Source organism: Gavia stellata, chromosome 37 (assembly GCF_030936135.1).
Source record: "Gavia stellata isolate bGavSte3 chromosome 37, bGavSte3.hap2, whole genome shotgun sequence".
NCBI lineage: Eukaryota > Metazoa > Chordata > Aves > Gaviiformes > Gaviidae > Gavia > Gavia stellata.
In genome coordinates, this window is record NC_082630.1 from 232,753 (window position 1) to 252,317 (window position 19,565).

The window sequence follows — 19,565 nt, forward strand, 5'->3', positions numbered from 1 at the left end:
GGGCGGTGAGCGGCTGGCCGTGCCTGGGCGACATGGCTCTGCTCCGGGAGGACGCACAGAGCAAGGTGAGGGCGGCGGCCCGGGCCTGGCTGAGGGGAGCTGTGGGGGTGCGGGCTGAGGGCCGCGCTCAGCGCCGGGCTGGTCCCGCGGGCTGAGGGGGAGCTTCCCCCGCGCTCTCTCCCGCCGGCAGCACCGGGCCGGTAACAGGTTTCTATTTTTGTTCGGTTTAGGGCTGGTACTTCAATTGCTCGGCTTCTTAGCCCCGGCGCTGCTCGCCCCCGGCACCCACGGTCTTCTGAGGGCCGGTGGTCAGGGTGCGGCTGCCCAGGGTGGGCGCGGGTGCTGCCCCTGAGGGGAGAGGTGCCTAGAGAAGGGGCGAGGGAAGAAAAAGCAGGCTGGGGAGGAGGAGGAGGAGGGGAGGGGAGGGCTCCGCCGCTGCCACAGGGCAGTGCGGGCTGTGAGCCGAGCGCCTGGCCGGTGGCGGGAGCGGGGTGACAAGCGGGGCCTTGGAGCGGCGGGCCCCGGGCCTGCCCGGGGGGTGCGGGAGCTGGACCCGCTCCTCGGGACCTGCGGGTGGGTGCGGGCGGTGGAGCGCTGCAGGCGCTTCTGCTCGAGGCGTTTAAACTTGTTCTTCCTCAGCGGGTCAGCTGCCTTGTGTGTCTGTGACCGGCCCTCCCGATGGTGTGGCCTGTGTTAGTTGGGCTGTCAGCTGTCACTTCAGCTGTGATGCCTCTTTCCTTTTAGTTGTCGCATCGGTAGCTGACTTAGTTTTGCTTTCTGTGTAGTAGTGTTGAAGCTTCAAGTGCCCAGGAGACTTATGCCTTGTCTTTGAGGGAGCGTGGGGTGTTACCCGATGTTAAGACTCAACTTCTCAGAGGAAATGCAAATTAAATACTAAAACAGGAACCTTGTGAATTAATGTGTGTGTATATAGACAGTGCTTGGCATTATTTCTCATACTGGACAAGCTGCCTCACTTAACCTACCTAGTCTACCTGGTTTAGTAACTACCCCCACCACACCTTGACTAGAAGGTAAGACAGCCCTGTAACAGTCTGTGAGCTGCCTATTTGACATTAGTACTGTTGCAGCTGAATGTAGTTTTGCATTGTGACTAAGCTGAGCTCATTTGCAGGAAGATGATTTGTGTTTTAAGCTGTTAAGGCTGCTTAAGTCTCTTCAGGCTGTTTTCTCCAGCCTTTCAGAAGATGTATATTAGCTGACTTGAGGGCTAGAAATATACCTGCCTTAATAACTCTTTTTCAGATAACTTCTTTTCATCTATTTCTCTTGCATATGAATCTTCTAAAACAGTCTTGATCCAGTGGAACAGGCAAAAGTTTGTTGACCAAGTGTTTTCAAGTTATTTGCTTTGAGCTGTGAACTAGCTGGTGCTTCACCTTTTTCTGCTGCACGTGAAACTATTAGTATTAAAGTATCTGCCATTTGAGAATACTGGGTGAAAGTCAGTTCATACTTGCAGGTGGAGGGGAAGGTAAAATATCAACTGTCTTGCAGCAGTTGGTTAACTTTGAGTGTTTATGTGCCCTTTCTAACTGAGCAGACAGGAATATTGGGGGTGTGTGGGGGGAATGTTCCCATGGTGAGGGCTGGAGTGGCTCTAAACTCTAATGCTGTATGGCCAAAGATTAACTAGCTTGTTTCAGGTAGTAGGGCTGTCTTGGGATTCCAGCAGTGGGAGGGTAGAAATACTCCTATCATGTCTGTTCCTGTTTAGGTAAGGAAACAGCAACATGGAACTGGTGTGTGGCCAGCAGATAAAGCCTATGCCTATAAAGGAGGCTTCATTAGGTATTAACCTTGAATAGGAATCATTGGTAAGTATAAACTAAAAACTGACCCTGAGGTGGCGAAGCAGGAGAGGATCAGGATATGTCGGAAGAGGAAGGGAGGCTAGGATAAGGGTGATTGGAAGTGCAGTGGGAAAAGATGGTGTAATCTATCATGGGGAGGAAAAGGCACTTCAGAAAGCGGAGCGAGCAGTGGGACTGTCAAGCTAAGCTTGTGCAAATACCAGGGTGTTTCTTAATGTCGCTGGCTGAATAGTATTTTAAAGGCTCCAGTCTGCAGTTAAACTGTTCTAGATCAAAATACTGAGAGTGAGTGTTGTAGCCCCTCTTTCTCAGAACAGTTAGTGGAAGACAAAATGGTATGTCATAGCCTGGGACTTGCTGTTTATCACTCCTGAACAGTGGTTCTCCATGCTAGACAACTTCCGTTATACATTCTGGAAAGAATGACGGCCTACTAGATCTTGCTTATGCCTTGCAAGAATACTGCTTCTGCATGCCGCTGGGCCCAAAAGCAAGTAGGGAGATAAACTGCCAGCAAGGTGAAAGCTGCTGAATAAGGATAACGTACTGTCAAGGACATATAGCCTGGCCCAGCAGTTTGGGCTAATGACACAATTTCAGATCCATGGGAGGTGAAGAGAGCACGGTGAGGCTGTATTGCTGAGACTCCCTGCCGCCAGCTCTGGCCTCACTGCAGGAGGTCAGCAAAACATTCTTGTAGATGCTGACTGTGGCTTAGGGGTTTGCTTCTGTTGCACAATTTCCATTTTAGCTGGGCATGCTTCATGTTATAAATGGCATATGGGCTAAAAGTGCTTAGGCATAGGCTGTGCTCTGCAGGCAGACTGCTGCAGCAGGGTGGATTTGGCCTGCACTGCCAAAGCTGTTGCTTGATCCCTCGAGCTGAGGAAGCGGTGGGTTGGGTGGAGATGTCCTGTGTGCTGCTAAGTGGAGCAAGGTGGTCTAGAGAGGCTTCGCTCGGAATATGGGATCCTTGAATGTTGATAGTGTCCTTCCCACAGCTCCCTCCCCCTGTAAGGAGGTGTGTGACCACTTGGTTTCTGCAGAGAGTGATGCAGAGATCCCTCTGACGGAAGAGCTAAGTGGTCAGACCAGCTTATTGCACAACCGGTGGCAACAGGTGCTCTGGCTAAAGAGGCTGCCTTCTGCTTACTTGGCAAGCACTGCTCTGGGTGAGAAATGCCATTTCAATGCGACTAAATTGGGCTGTTATTCCCTCTTTATCTTTGTTTTAGGCAAAGTAATTAAACCATTCCATCACTGGACTTCTACAGTCCAAAGCCACAAATCTGGGAAAACTTTTTCTATAACGTAAGTAGCGACATGAAGACTGTGTTGCAAGATGACTGGTTCAATTTTCCTGGTTGTATGTAACTTGGACTACTTCAGGACTGTTTCAGCTGAATGTCAGAGCTAACGGCAAGTCTGTCACGAAGGCTGCAAAATCAAAGCTTCACATGTCTTGTATTGGCTCTTCACTGCTGCATGCATGCAGTGCACTTTCAGACATACTTTTAGTATCTTAAGGGGGAAGTTAAGCTACTTGTGCTGAATATGACGGAAATGTAGTTCCAGCAACTAATAATGCCACTAATATCTGCTGGCCAGATACTCTGAAAGGCTGCTGGTTAACTCCTGGATGTCAAAACAAGGCCCTCTGGAGCTGAGGGCTCTGTATAAACTGGCAGAAAACATCATGATCTTCTAGTGCTCTCTGGAGAGCACTTAAACTAGTTTAATTAGAAAGACTACTCTGTAAAAAGTAATGGATGCTGGGTAGTGGCAGATGTAATTACTACTGAAGTCTTGTTTGTCGCTGTTGCTTGAATGGCAGCAGGGAGGTGATCAGCAAGAGGAGAGGCTTTTTTTATAAGGTAGCTAGCAATAAGCAGAAAGCTCTGTGACATGTAAACCCTTGTCGAAGGGCTCCTTGCTCCTTCTGGGAGCCCAGCTATGTGGAAAACCCCTGGATTAATCTGACTTTGAGAACAAATATGGATTCTTATTTCACTAGCAATTGGATGTTGTACATAGTTGCTTGCATGGGCAGATTGTTTTGTTAGAATGCAGAAGAAACATTGAGTCATCTAGAACTGATGCTAAAACTGCAAAGGGCATAATTGTAAAAGCAGCAGTTCAGGCCGTTCAACAGAACTAAGCGGTTTCAGTGGCCGAGGGCATCTCCTTCCCCTGGGTGCCTGCGAGCGTAAAGATGTTTGCTTCGGGTGAGGCCTGATCAGAAACTTACGTCTGTCAAGCTGAAGCCTGGGTAGCTGATGGTCATTGCTGGATTGTACTTAAATGATCCAACTCTCTTGTTTTTCTAACATCTCTAAGCAATAGGAAAAAAAAGCAAGTGCTGTAAAACTCTACCTGGATTAGTCACAGTAATGCTCTCTGCTGTCTCTTCTCTTGGGCTTCTGGATCAGGTGATTATCATAGTGTCTTAATTAGTACCATAATGACTATTTTTAGTCTTCTGGTCCTGAAGCTTAGAAACATTAATCAATACAACTGTCTGTTATTCTGGAGGACTCTGCTTGATGTCTTGTTCTAATTTCCTGGTCAGACAGTTGTGGTGGACAGTGTCTTTACTGAACAGGGGGGAAGTTCTTCCTTGAATGCTCAAGGAACCCTGAGGCATGAGCCTGGAAGTAGAAGGCATCAGAGCAGCTGTAGCAGTTGCTGTAGTCATTGCAAGCCAGAAGCCTCTAAGCCCTTTCTGAGAAAGGGAAATGAGAGGTGAAAGTGGAGGCACTGTGCTGGCTTTGGGTGAGCGTTTGTTTCCAGCCCAACCCAGCTGTTTCCCCACTATGCTGCTCCAGGAGTCACTATCCTCTGTACCTCTTTGGGCATGTGCTGCAAGTAAGGAGTAATCTCTTACCAGCTGCTGAGCTTGGATTATATCCCCCCTGAGGGTGTGGGGCGACAGACTGGTTTCTGGTAACTGGGATGAGGAAACCAGTTCTCTTGCCCACTGGTTAGAGTAGGGAAAGCAATGACATTCTAGCAGAGAAATGTGTCCAGGCACAGCAGGCCAGAGAGCTAAGACAGTTTCCTGGGAAGGTCTTGGGTTGGGTGCCTGCTGTGATGAGGGAACAAGCCTGGGGCCTGGAGATGAAAATTTAATTCCTCTGCTCTGCACAGCCTTCATGTGACCATAAGCAAGTTGGTCCTCATTCCTGATGTAGGAGGGATGGTGGAATGAAAGGTCCTGAATGATGAGCTGCTGATGCTGCAGGAGCAGGTGCTTGTGTTGCTCGAGGGTTGGTGTGGAACGTCTGCTGTAGGTGCTCGCTGGGTTAGTGCTTTATGGAGCTGTGGTAGCAAGAGGGGGGCTTCTTGCTTCCAGTTTGGTGGAGAAATGCTACTCTAGCCCTTTGTGTAGGGAAGCAAAGCACTCCATCATCCTGAAGTCGGACAGTGTGAATGCTCTCTTTGTAGTCTGAGCCTTGCTGCTGTCATTGTGTAATCCTAAAGGTCTCTGGCCTGGAGTTAGGAGCCCACGGTGACCTTCACAGGACTAGGGCAGACCAGTGGTTTTATGAGCCTCTATTTCATATGGCTCCGTGTCCTTCACTTAAGACCAGACTCCTGAAGGCTAGGGGTGATGTCACTGTTTGAGACAGCATAGGATTATGCTTGATGTTTGAGCCTGCGGTATAGGCCTTTAAGTATAAGCTGGGTCATGTATGTTTACAGCAGATGTTTCAGGTACGAGAGGTACAAGAGTATTTTTAGCAAGTGGCTTCATGTAGTCCTGAGGGGCAGAATTCCACCACTGTCTGTAGGGGTGTTCTTAACTCTTGTCCTGTTTCTGGGCTGGTCTCACACTTTGGGCTGTATATATAGTACATACTGCTCTGGAGCACACAGCTGAGCACTGCTGCTGACTCCCAGTTGCTTCTGTGTAAATAAGGCCCTGCTGGGGCAATAAGCTCTCCTGCAGTAGCATTCCTGGGGATTGTTGAAGCTGTAGGTTACATGCTCTTGCCCCACTACCTCTGCAGGTCATGGTGCTTAGTGCCAGGGAGAAATGCCTGTGACATGTGAACTGCTTAAATCTGATAAAGCAGTACCGTCTTGTGTCCATACCTGCCCGTCTCTTGTGCAGGCAACTACTAGACATGGAGGGGTGTGTGGACAGCATCTAATCAAGGGTTACTTTCTCCACAAAACTTAATAAGAAAGGTCACAAATTCAGGACTGGCTGATTTGTGTAATCCGTTCCATAGTTTAGCTGAGAGGAAGCAGTTTCCTTTGGCTTATCATACTTCCCAGACTCAGCAGTTCATATTGTTAGCACTGCTGATCCTGTTTGGACAGTGAAGGTAAGTAAGCAGGATGCAAAACACTGGGGTCTGCATCTCACTGCTTTGGCTGTGAGTGTTATCTGGCTGGGAAACACTGACCAACTTCATTCCGCTGGCAACAGACAGCGTGCTGTGCTCCCAGCAAAACTGATGTCTGAATGGTGGCCGCCTACCTGTCCTGCCTCTAGCGCTTGGGTGGGGCAGCTTCTGCCTAAACCATGTCAGTGACCTCCAAACCATCCACCTTTGTGCTCTTTGGTCTGTGCCTTCCTAGCAAGTCCCACAATCGTATGCCTGTAGGGGGATATAATAATCTGTCCCATAAGGTGACTGGAGAGAAGCAACTGTCCTGCTGGAGTCCCTATAGTATTTGGAGACCCACCATGTCCATTTGGATGTGAGCAGTGCTGGGACTGCTAGGAACTGTGTTCCAGGGCACGCTCTGTAAGCTCAATGTCCTTGCTTGTTGCCAAGGCGATACCCAGGATGGGATAAAAGCCTTCTGTCCTACAGGAGTCAGAATGGGAAGCCCAATGTGCTGCATACAAGGTCTTTCCATAGTCATAAGGCTTACAAAGGGGTATCTCTTACCTACCTCCTTCTAACTCTAGCTAACAGCTAGTATGCAGCAGATAGAAGTCGTCTTAGTGTGGCTGGAAGGATGAGGGTACAGCGACTGGGGTATCCCTCACTTGTCATCTACGATCAGTCTCTCATGCATGGCAGTAGCCATCAGTGGTGGTGGGAGTCTAGGCAGGGACAGGCAGGATGGAGGCAAATGCAGGCTAGCCTGACAGCTGTGTCCTCTGCAAGCAGCCGCAGAGACTTGTCCCTTACCAGATCTGGGCTGCAGTACGCAGATGGCCAGACTAGGGGAGGGAGTTTCCAAAGCTTCACCTTATAAAGGGCAACCTCTCAACAGTTCTTATGCAGCTTTACAGAAGCTTAAGGCAGCATTCAAGCTATCTGATATGACAGGATTGCTCTGCTGTTGTCTGGCACCGTTTGCTTGTGGGCTTCGGTGCTGAAACTCATTGTGCTTAGATGGTAGGGGCAAGCTCCCGGCTGGTGGGGTCTGTGTGCTAGTGTGCTGCAGGGTGGCGAAACAGTATCAGTTGTGGCCCAGTTCTCTAGCTTGCTTTCCTGGGAAGGCCTTCAGAATTATCTCTAAAGGATAACCTTGGGATTCAGGCTGGCTCTGACAGTCACTCTTCAGCAAACTTCCTGTGTTGTGACCTTGATCTCTGGCAGTTTCTCCCTTCTGCAGAAAATAAGAATGATTTGTTAGGCTGCAGCACTGAAGGGAGGGCCTCTTAGAAGACAAGTTTCATAGTGCAGGAACCACCATAATGTGATAGACTAAAGTTCCTGCATGTTTCTGGAAAACAGATGGCTGAAGCTGGTGATAGCTAGATCTAATAGCTTGTAAAAGTCTGTTCCTTGGTATCTAAATACCGGATTCTACTTGATGTGAGAACTGGATGTATACATTAATCTTAGTAATCTATGCTGGATATGCCTGAATAGTTTGCTTGCTTCTGAGGTCACGTAGGGACTTGAAGCCATTTGTCTTCAATGGTTGGGTACGAGCAGAGAAATATGACTTGATAGTGGAAGTTCAAATTGTAAACCAGAGGGAGAAATGGGCTGGTGGCTATGCTGAATCCTACTGCTCGTGAGTGCAGCCTGGCCGCTTCTCTGGCTTCCCGGAACAGGGTGGCACACTGAGCATCAAGGCCTCGTCTGCTCAGAGTCAGCAAGTGCTGTCTTTGTAAGGGATTTCAGTAGGAGTATGACTTGAGGATGTTAGTGGTGTGTAACCTAGAGCATCTTCAACTGAGAAGGCTGTTCCACTGCTCTAGAAAAGTTTAAGCATGGTTGAAATTACATTCTGGGTGTAGGCTGTTGGAATGAAGAAATAAGTCCCCGAAGGAAGATCCTGGCTCTGGTTAAGGCCTGTCTGAAGCACTGGGAAGGCAAGTCTGGTCTTTATTGAACCTGGTAGGCTCTGAGGTCTCCTGTAAAGGGTTCCTCACATAGCAAGCTCAAAAACCTGTTCTGAGCTGCTCTGAGTGGAAACAAATAGCATTAATATGTTGCCAGACACAAAGCTCTGTCTAGAAAGGGTAAGATAAGACCTGAATTTAGGAGAGGAAGAGGTTTGCAGTTACAAGCAATAAATAGCTTTTTGTAAAGCAAAGCTCAGGCATCTTTGAGGGTAGTTCTTGTACCAGATTATTGGGGCTTTCTTTAACAGCAAATGTGCATTCTAGCAGCAATAAATAACATGATGCCAGGTGTCCTGAAAATAAGATTAAACAGATGCAGTGATAATGCCACAGTGTTCTTGGGTTTTGGTCTCGTTTCTGACAAACAGTTGGCTCTTAGGCTTTATGGGAGCCTGAAGAGGTTTCATGCCCCACTCTTCCCCAGGATCAGAGAGAATGTAGCCTCTGCAGCTGGCAGAACAGCTACTGGAACATGTGCAGTAGTTCTGGGAGACCAGAATGACAGCGGTGACCAATCTGGGCCTGGTGAGGAAGAATTCTTCTTGCCTTAGATTAAAGCAGCTCTCTGATCTAAGGGTGAAGAAACAGATCATAAGGCTAGGCTCTTGAGAGCTGTTCTGCCACATGTTGTGGAGGCACAGGAAAATGGAGAGGACTGTTAGGGTTGTTGCTGTCTTCTAAATAGCGTAATAGGCTTTGGCTTGATATGCTCCAAGTAAACAAGCTGGAAAAGCACTGGAAGGAGGATGCTTCTTTTGAGAGAAGACTTCCCAAATACCCCTAGTGTGAACTCTGACAACCAGCTCTTCAGACTTTAAGCTAACAAGCCTTTTTCCTTTCCTGAGTTTGGCAGGGAAAGCTTGTCACAGTGATGTGCAGGTAGTGTCAAGGCTGTCATGCTTGTCCATATGTGCTGTTCCTAGCGGCAGCGGTTTAGTGCAATGTGGTTCTTGTTAACAGCCGATGACCAGTCTAGCTTCACTAAACCTACTTTGTGCTTGACCAAGGCTATACTGTGAATTCTGTTGCAGCTGAGGTCTGTATCTGTAGACCTGAATGTTGATCCTTCTCTCCAAATTGATATACCTGATGCCCTAAGTGAAAAGGACAGAGTGAAGTTCACTGTGCATACTAAGGTAAGATCATGGCATAGAAAGTGGTCTTCATAAATGTTATGTAAGAATTCTGTGTGTTTGTGATACACATACCTGTAAAGATGGGCTTGGCAATTAAGGAAATCTAATTAGATGGAGCTTTTCCACTTAAAGGCCTGAGGGTCTATATATGCAGAAACTTCAGATTTCCTAAGACTTGAACACTCTCTAAATAGAGCCAAGGTAGCTGATACACTAGGCTGGCTTTGCTAAGGAATCCTAGCTTGACACCAGAAGCCTGGGGAGTAGGGGTGGGGAAACCAGCTACTGTGAAACTTCACAAAATAAACTGCATTAATGCTGTTTCACAAGAGTGCCTTTTCTTTAAATAGTCTCCTTAGTAGTAAGGCTTTCGAATGAGTGCCAGCTCAGCTAAAAGGGAGTAGGCGAGGCTCTTACTAGGCAAAATAGCTTCCTTTGGAAATGAACAGAACTGTTTCTAAAAGCACTAATTTACAAAACAGTAGGGCTTCTATATCTTCTATTCCAGACTACACTGCCAGCTTTTCAAAGCCCTGAGTTTTCAGTTACAAGGCAGCATGAAGACTTTGTGTGGCTGCATGATACGCTCACTGAAACTGAAGAGTATGCAGGACTCATTGTAAGTACTTTCTAAAAAACTTAATTCTAAACAAAAGACTGTAGCGATTTAAAGTGCATACTAGTAAGGGCATAAAGTCTGCTTCACCAATGTTATTAGTGTTTCGTGACTTGGGTATTCCCTGTGCTTCCTTTTGCCTTAATTACCAAACAACTTGAGTGGTATGGCTCTATGTTAACTTTCTGTATAGCTTGGAGCAGCAAAAAAGCTCAGTGCTCTGAGAGTTCCCGACTCTACTGTGGTATTAATATCTGCCCGAAGATGACACAGTGAAATACTCTATTAAATATAGTCTTTCTTTCCTATCATGATTCTTTAGGAGGCCCTATGGGCCACAGAAAGTGGCTGGTTACAGGGTGGATTATAGAGGCTGTCTTCTCAGTTTCCCTCCTGGGGCAGGGGCAGCACAGAGCTGGGAGGGGCAAACAGGGGCCTAGACATCAACACTCCTCTAGAATTCCTGGGTGCAGAGCCTTGCTGGCTTGCCATGACCAGGCAAAAGGACCTCCTTCCAGAGAAGGCTAGAAGCAATTTTGGAAAACTTTACTTGCTAGCATCTATCACTAACCAATTCCTTGGCTAGATACCTCCAGCACCTTCGAAGCCTGACTTTGATGGTCCCAGAGAGAAGATGCAGAAGCTGGGGGAAGGAGAAGTGTCTATGACAAAAGAAGAGTTTGCCAAAATGAAGCAAGAGCTAGAAGCGTAAGTAGAATGAGTCTACTGCCAAAAGCTGTGCTTAAAGAAGCCTCCTGGGAAAGCAACTTATTTGGTGGTAACTGATGTTGAGTGTGACTGTTTTGAAGGGTGTCTGCTGCTGTATAATCTTTAAAATCTTGGAGCTGCGGTGTTGCCAAAAGTTTCTCTCAAGCTGGACAACTTCCTAGCTAAAGAGATTGAAAATAGCTTCTCTATTGCTAGCTATTTCAGAAACATGCTGTTGAATGGTTTCACTGGATAAACTTAAAGCAATTCTTTGTATATTGAAGAAGGCAGTACAAGAGAGGATCTCAGTCTGTTCTTTCCTTTCAGTGAATACCTCGCTGTCTTCAAGAAGACTGTATCATCACATGAAATCTTCCTTCAGCGGATTTCCTCTCATCCTGTGCTCAGCAAAGATCGCAATTTTCATGTTTTCCTGGAGTATGACCAGGATGTAAGACACTTTTTTTTTTCTCCTTTCTGAGTGAGGCAAGGTGTTAGGAGTGCTGTCGCTTTTTCTGGGCCCAGTCAGAATGTTATGTAAATCTATGTGCAGCATCAGCAAGCAGATATTGCCAGTACTTCTGTGAGATGACTAAAGGATGAAAGCCTGACCTTTAGACCTTTTTCTGCTATAAATCTCATAGTGTTTCTTAATCCCAGTCAAGTTGCTTAGGAAGCCAACTTTGTATGTCTTTATTTTAGGAACACCTGAACCATACTTGTTCCTATGCTGTGTGTTGCATGGTCCTAAAATGGAAGAATGGAGGTGTATTAAAGTTAGTACTGCACCTGTTTTGTCACACCTAATTGTGAGTGATAGGTGCTGATCCAAGATATGTAAGGAGAAACTGAGCTGTTTCTGGGAATGGGAAAAGTCTGGGGCACAGAATAATGGAACGACTTCCAGTCAAGCCATTTGTTATATCAGCCATCTTTACACAGCTTACATGGGTATTACGGAGAGCTTGGAAATCAGCCTGCTCTGTTGTAGGCTAGATATAAATGATGTTACTACACTGCAAGTGTCAAAATAGTCACTCCCCCGCACCTTGAGATAACTTTAAAGCTGTCTTGGCCTCTCTGTTGCAGCTGAGTGTTCGGAGGAAAAACACAAAAGAGATGTTTGGTGGCTTTTTAAAAAGTGTGGTAAAGAGTGCTGATGAAGTCCTCTTCTCTGGAGTCAAGGTAAGGCAGTTGGTTTACCTCTTACCTTAATCTTGATTGTTTCTTGCTTCCTGCTCTGGAGAAGTTAGTTATGTCTGCCTCAGGCTTGATGTGCGTGAGGCTCAGTTACTAATGCTAACCTTCCTTGTTACTGCTGTGGCAAGCTGGGTGGAGTAGCCTATATTAATTTTGACTTCTGTAGAAATAAGACATTGAAGCTATAGGTTGTTAGAAAATTTAAGTGTATATTTAAAGTTTCTGGTGGATGCACAAGAATTGCCATAACACAAGATACTGGTGGGGAGGAAGGAATTGCACCTTCAGCAAATGTGCTCGTGGCCTTTGTCTACTTCAGAGCTCTGAACAAACATGATTTATGGGTTTTTGCTTGCACTAGATGAGATCAAATAACAAAGACTCCTGTAACTGGTCCAGCTTCAGCTTTTCTATCGTGTTGCCATGGTAGCTCTTTCCAACAGACTTGCTGTCCTAAACACAGTGTCATGAAACATTGCAGTATGTATGTTTGGTATGGATGTGAAGCAAGCTTGAAAACAGCTTACTGCTTAGGTACTGTGTTAGAGCGGGCCTGGGAAATAAAATTCCAACAGTTGGTAGCCCTAAGGGCTGTCTGATACCAACTCACTGGTTACTTCAGACAACCTGCAGCGTTGAACAGTTGAGTGTCAAGTCCATCTTCACTTCATCGTGAAAAAGCAGCTTGCCAAACGGCTTGGTTTGTCAAACCCTTGGCTCAGGATTTTGTCTTGAACTCTGTTCCTCAGTAGAGATCAATGGGCGTAATGCTCAGGTGTGGCTGTGGTTATTTCTTTGGCCCTTCGCAAAATAGGGAGGAGCTTGTATTCTGCAGTAATGTAACTGACTTAACAGGTCATACTCTCTTTCAGGAAGTAGAAGACTTTTTTGAGCAAGAGAAGACTTTTCTTGTAAACTACTACAACAGAATCAAGGATGCATGTGCAAAAGCAGATAAGATGACAAGATCTCATAAAAGTGAATCTTTTCAAAGACCTTTCTAAAGACCTTGCAGTCTTGCTGGTTTCAGCCTGAAAACCTTGTCTTGTTGTTGCAGATGTTGCAGATGACTATATTTACACTTCAGCTTGCTTGAACAGCCTGGCGTTAGAAGAACCTACAGTTATCAAAAAGTAAGCAATTCTCACTGTTCATAAACATATCCTGAGTCTGGGAATATCAAGTTCCTTCTGTGAAATCCAGGGGACTGAGTCATAGCTGGTTTGAGTTTCTTGAATTGCAAGCAAGTGGCATTGCAACTTTCTTTCCTCTGATGCTCCTGGTGTGGCAGACCTAAAACTATCAATTGCATCTGACTCTTAACTAGCTGGTCTTTTGCCAGTTATGCCCTAGAGCTGAATTGTGCTGGTCATCAAAGCTCCTTCTAAACAGAAGTCTCTTTGACTTTTTCAGGTCAAACTCCCAGAGAATATGGGAGAAAGGGGTTACACATCTGTGTTCTAATGTGCTGTTAAATACAACTACAGCTTACACTAGGCCTGTATTATCTCCTGGACCTTTGAAGTTTCAGAATAGTAGGCTTTTTAAGCTATGGAAACCTAGTCACCTTTTCTGAGGTGAATTCTTCCACCTCTCTAAACTTTGCTATCAATTTACCAAGATCTTGTTAAAACAGTGTATAGCTGAATAAACAAGACAGTTCATACCTCTTGGAGGGTAGCAGTGGGGAAATTCTCCACAAGATCTTTGTGCTCTAGACTTGGTGTCTAGCTGCTCAGTTGTACTAGTCTGTTAGGCTGGAATCCAGCTCCTCTTGCACTGGACCTTTTGTCCAGGTCTATGCCTAGACCTGAGTTCTTGTCAAGCCCTTGTCTGGGTCTATATTCAGGAGTAAACTCTAGCCTTCAGCTTTTTGGTTTCCTGCCAATTGATAGCAGCATTTATCAGACTAAGAAGTATCTAAAACTTATTTATGCTTTTTTTCCCCCCCCACTAGGTACTTGTTGAAAGTTGCTGAGCTCTTTGAGAAACTCAGGGTAAGAGAAGCTTTCAGGGTGGTAAAAAGAATCTCTGAATCTGGATGTTGCTGTTTCCTGCATACTAACTCTCTGATCTTTTCTGCAGAAGGTAGAGAGTAGAGTTTCATCTGATGAAGACTTAAAGCTCTCTGAACTGTTGAGATACTACATGCTCAATATAGAAGCTGCTAAGGTGAGAACAGTTTTCTTGTTGAAGCTTAGTTTTATTATGGGCATCATGACCCACTAATGGTATTCTTGGTGCTTTAAGAAGACAAGAAGGAGGACCCTTGTTTTGCCTAAGAAACCTGGCACTCCTAAACCACAGCAGAATATAGAAACTATATATTGACTAGTTGCAGTCCAGCCCATTTAAAGAAAAACTGGTCGGAGATCTCAAACAGCCTTTCTTTGGCATGTAGAGAGGAAGAACTCTTTAAACTTCTGTGAGTAAGTTAGAGCAAACTGAATTTGAGTCTGCAGCAGCATTCTAAACCTTCCCCTGCCTTGAGTACTCATGACTTGTCAGTAAAACCAATAATGACTAATTAAAAATCCTGAAGTAAATCCCAACTACTAAGTACTTTATCATGAATACGCCGTAATGTGTGAAGGCTATTGGAGCCTGGACTTCCAAGAGGGCTTTGGTAGATTGATGTGACTGCAAAAGCCTTGCCAGCAACTCTTTTTTAATCAGTACTTGATTTGGCAAGGGGGTGACTATGCTGAGAAGTGGTATCGAGGTATAACCTGATGGGCCTCTTCATCTAGTGTCGTGTTCTAATGTCATGTAACCTGGAATATTCACTACAGGCTCCCTTTGTTTAGATATCAGGACTATACTGCTGCTAGATTAGAAAGGAATTGGTGTCAAGATCTGTACTGCTTCTCGTGTCTAGGTTAGTATAGTGCTTCAGTCAAACTGCCAGATCTCCAACAAAATCAAATGACAGCGTGTCCCTTAATAGAAGCAGACTGAGGGAATTCAGAAAGTGCTATTCCTCCTTAGTGGAGAGGCCCACCTTATAGAAGGATAAAGCTACTTAAGGGAAGAAGCAATGCCTACGGTAGCCCTTGGACTTCCTTAATGAAGGCACAAGTGGCTGTCCTGAAAACTAGATACTGCACTGGGGAAAGGCTCCTGTTGCTATGCTAAGAGCATAGCAGGTTATAATGGCTTGTTGGAAGAAGCAGAATCTGGTGCTGAAAGAAGTGAAACCTCCTGCTGCTAAGGTAGTTGTAACTCCAATCTGGGAAGTAGTCCTCTTAGGCTTTGATGCACTATTCATGTCTGCCTTCAGGATCTTCTGTACAGACGTACGAGGGCTCTTGTCGACTATGAAAACTCGAACAAAGCTCTAGATAAGGCCAGACTAAAGAGCAAGGACGTCAGGCTGGCTGAGGCACATCAACAGGATTGTTGTCAGAAGTTTGAAAAGATTTCGGAATCTGCAAAACAAGGTAAAACAGGATTTGCTGTGTTTGTGCTGAAGGGAGATCTTAATGCAATCCAGGCCTCCATCTGACCTTCAGCTACTGAAGGCTTCTGAACACTCTCCTGAAGTGCAAGTAGTCTGATCATCCTGAGGGCAGTGTAGATGCCTGTAAAATTAATGCAGCTAAGTATTTTTAAGAATGATTGTCTGAAGCAGAGCGATGTCGGTACTAGACCAACCTTGATTGTAAGCCCCTGTATTTGCTTTCCAGACTGAAGTCTTGTCAGCCTCCGTCTGAAAGTAACTACTCAGGCTTCTGATTATCTGAATTAGAACTGTGCAAACAGGCTTTTGCTCTGTCCCGGTACAGCTGTGTGCCTCATATAGAGTTCCAAACGCTGGTTCTTATTAGATCCCTTTCGACAATATAAAACATGCTTTCATGGTACACATGCTATTCCTTTAATGTTCTTGTTTTTTAAATGTTCTGTGTTCTCACAGAGCTTGTGTGGCTTACATCTGTTTTATTCCAGTTTTCCTACAAAACTTTCCTGTCTTAGACAAGCTGTCTGTTTCTTCACCAAGGTGTCAGTGTCATGTGATGAATGCATCTTCTGGCTGGAAACAGCAAGACTAACTCTTGAACCTTTTTGTGGTCAAATACTGTAACTAGAGGTGTACAGCAGAACTCATGAAACATAAGGGGCACCACTGAAACTTCAGTCTCACTTTGTCCATCTGTCTTATCTTTGTTTGTTCTTTCTTCCCTACAGAACTGATGAGCTTCAAACAGAAGAGAATAGCAGCATTCCGCAAAAACCTAATTGAAATGGCAGAACTGGAAATAAAACATGCAAAGGTGTGTTCTTCTCACAATTCAACAGGCATAGCTTGAGAGGAGTGAGTACTGCGTAACTTGGAGGATTTGCTGGGTTCCTTTTAAAACTACGAAGTGTAAAATAGAACAGCTGGGCTTTTTAGCTGAGATCTGAAGAAGGGAAGGAAAGGAAGTGAAAAGCTGTAGGTGTAGTGCATATAAAGAAAAAATGCTGACAGTCCTGTCTGTTCCGTGCAGAAAGTCTGTTTTCAACTTGTCACTCCTAGGACACCAGCCTATTGCACTGTGAATGAGAAGTCTCAATTCTGCAGGTAGTACACGACAGCTGACCTAACTTCCCATGAGGCAGCCCATCTGTGAGGTTTGACCCCTCCCGCGCCTAGAGGCGGCTGCTGCCTCAAGCATTCCCGAGTGCTGTGAGAGCACATCCTGCAGCTTGTGATTTAGCTGTCAGCTCTTCTCACTTGGTTTGTCAGCGAAGGGGGAGACTGGCTTTGTAGCAGCCTCTGCCAAGCTTTACTGAGCAGGCTTGAAGTAGGCTGTGGAGACCACACCATGTACTGCCAGCTTAATCCAGGAAAGTGTACACAGGTTACAGGGTCTGTTAATTCAGTGTAGAGAACAAAGCAGAAAGACTCAGGAAGAGGTAACTGTGCATCCTCAGTTTTTTTGAAGAAGGAAAGTCTAGTTTCCCACTCCCTGAGAGTCCTGGACTTCATCACAGTAGCTACTTCAGTGCTGAGCTTGAATGCGACATATAAAAGGCTTGACAATACCACTCAGTTTGGCCCACTTTAAAAACTTTGTGTCCTGCCTCTCTCCTTCCCACAAACAGTCAGGCCTGCAGGAAGAGGCAGACTGTTATGATCTGGTTTTGATGCTTTACTGCTTGGATGCTTGTCTTTGCAGTATAAGCTCTTTAATATTGTCACAGGCTACAAAATCCTGGGATGGACCTACTATTTTGGAAGCTACTTCATTGTGGAAGGCAGGATTTAAATTATCAGTCATACTCATCTGAAACTAATTCTCTTCCTTTCCAGAACAATGTCTCTCTCCTGCAAAGCTGTATTGACTTGTTCAAGAACTAAGGCGCCTTATTCTGAAAATGTGAAAAGCATCAATTGCACTCAATGGCCAGGGGCAACTTATTGGCTTGACTTCATCAGCTTAAAATAAATATTGTCACTGAGATTCTGTTTGACTAATACTTAAATACGTTGATAGCGATACGTTGACTTTCTTGGTATAAATGAGAGCCAAATTGTGTGTGAATTGTCTGGATGTAGCTAACATCCTGTTGGCTGATAACTCAAAATGAGTCAAATGTAAGAAATCAATTTGCTGTTGACTGACTTCATCTGGTGGAAAACATTTTCTGAGAAGTCCTTTTTTTGCAGGATCATAAGTAATCTGTCTCTTCATAGCCCTGATATATTTAAAACTTGCAAATGGGAGTGACTTATGTAAGTGTAGTAATTTTATAAAGTAAATACCTTAACATTCCACTTCCTGGACAGATTTCTACTACAATATTTTGAATTTCTATAACTGCATTCAGTATTTGTACACTTGGGCAATACAGCAAATAAAGATGTCTGATACAACAAGCTGCTGTTGTATGGCAAGACTTTGTGTGGGATGTAAAAAGACAAACTGAGGTTTCAGGCACAGAACTATCACAAATTACTCGTCACCTGGAGCTCTTCATTGGGAGCACTAGAGATAAGTATTTGACTCAAAAGGATTGTTCTTGGAGTGGGTGTTGACATGAAGTGTGGGGACTTCAGGTCATGTTGCTCTTTGAGTAGCTCTCTTAAACTTTTACTTCCTATATGCTGCACACAAAGGAAACCAAGCCTTTTAAAAGCATTGATATGTATAGATGGCTTGGACTCCTTCAGACTACTTACAGTGCTTCCTGTTCCATCAATCTTTACACCTCCTGCTAGCAACAAGAGGCTGTTTAAAACTTTAGGGCTTCTGGAAGCACAGCCCTTGCCAGTCTTCTGTAAGATAAACCTCTTTAAACTTAGTATGGCCAGCTGGGTGTACACTGCCATAGCTGAGGCAACTCAGCCTATGAACCCCAGGGTCATCTTTCTACAGGTTGGCTATCATTTGGCATATGTGGATATAGGTCAGCGAGCCATACCCTTCTAAAAGCAGTTTTCTGAGTTAAGAAGAATGTCTGAGCCTTGCTTAATTTCTTGTGACTAAAATTCTAATCATGCTCGGAGTAGGCTATGTGGCTATGCTCTGGGCAGACTGCCTGAAGCAGCCTGAACCAGGGAAGCTCTGAGAACGGGCTGCTCAGCAGCAGTATCCAAGGATTGTTCAATAGTTTACTTTTCTGTGACCTATTGCCTTTTCATTTTGGTACCCCATGAAAACTGCGCAGCTCTTACCAGCCACAACATCCTGCAGCAGCCTAGCTGAAAAATGTCTGAATTCTGTCTCCTTTTACTTTTGTTTGACAGGAACAGTTTCAACTTGTGGTTGATTAAGGTTTCTGGAGTTCATGCTCAGCTTCTGCCCAAATAGCTCAGTTCCAGCAGCAGCCGCCACATAAGTATATTGCTTGTGGATATGTGGCCCCTATATAGAAGAGCTGGTAGGTAGCATTGCTGTCACCTATGACAGATGCCATGTAAACTCTGTTCCACTTGTCCTGGGGCAACTAGTTGTCCCAAGCTGGACAATTCATGCTGGCAGAGCTTTGGTTTTTCCTAAAACCTTTTTTTGGTTGGACTTGGTGATCTTACAGGTCTTTTCCAACCTTAGTGATTCTGTGATAAAAAGGTATGCTGTGCCTCTTGTCCTCACTTTTGGCTGCTTCATTCAGAGAAGAGCAGGCTGAGGATCTAGGATCTGCTGGCATGCCAGCTGTGCTGGGATGAGCTGCTTTCTCCTAGAGTGCTGTGGCTCTTGGAAGCCATGGTTGCTTCATGCCCTTCTGCACCTATTGCCTATGGCATAGGAGAAGTAGCATCTTGCTTATGCTGTTTAACAGTAAAATTTTGTTATATGCTGGGTCTTTCTGGAGCTAGCTCCAGTAGCTGGGTGGTCTTTGTGAATCCAAGTCAGTAGCAAGGAACTTGCAGCCTATGCCTAACTGCCTTTGGGCTGCATCTGAAGAAGTTGAGCTCTGACTGTGTTTATCCTAAACTACTTCAGCTCAGTTCAAAGGCCTTTCTTATTTTCCCCAGAGAAAGGCTGCAGCTAGTATCGACATAACAAACAACACTTCATGTCCCTACTCCAGAAGCAGCCTAGACTATTGTGGGCTTCATGCACTGCCAGTAACAGTGTGTTTGAAGCTAAGACACCTTTTTTTAAAATACTCTTAGAGTTTTTTTCATAGTATGTTTGCTCTGGTGTGGTTTGCACTAAATTCTTGACATAGTTTGACTCGGATTAAAGTATTAATCTGATCAGATTAAAAGTATGCAAATGACTTTGAGTGGATGTAGTTATGGCTTTTTAGTGATGTTG

At 45.2% G+C, this 19,565-nt stretch overlaps 1 protein-coding gene across 1 annotated transcript; it reads left to right on the forward strand.

Moving 5' to 3' along the window:
• The first annotated feature begins 32 nt into the window (after nucleotides 1-32).
• On the forward strand, nucleotides 33-17,665 carry SNX5 (sorting nexin 5). The gene is made up of 13 exons (XM_059832939.1): nucleotides 33-65; nucleotides 9,189-9,293; nucleotides 9,802-9,912; nucleotides 10,496-10,617; nucleotides 10,945-11,068; nucleotides 11,707-11,802; nucleotides 12,690-12,795; nucleotides 12,875-12,950; nucleotides 13,775-13,814; nucleotides 13,903-13,989; nucleotides 15,098-15,257; nucleotides 16,006-16,091; nucleotides 17,114-17,665. Exons 1-13 carry the CDS (start codon nucleotides 33-35, stop codon nucleotides 17,159-17,161), a joined length of 1,194 nt encoding a protein of 397 aa, XP_059688922.1. The 3' UTR covers nucleotides 17,162-17,665.
• The last annotated feature ends 1,900 nt before the right edge of the window (nucleotides 17,666-19,565 follow it).

Bases quoted from the DNA above. Each gene is read 5' to 3' on its own strand.
- SNX5 (XM_059832939.1), top strand. From the start codon at position 33: ATGGCTCTGCTCCGGGAGGACGCACAGAGCAAG. The intron at 9,294-9,801 runs GTAAGATCATGG...CTTCTATTCCAG, and splicing joins AGTTCACTGTGCATACTAAG to ACTACACTGCCAGCTTTTCA. The intron at 13,815-13,902 runs GTAAGAGAAGCT...TCTTTTCTGCAG, and splicing joins AGCTCTTTGAGAAACTCAGG to AAGGTAGAGAGTAGAGTTTC.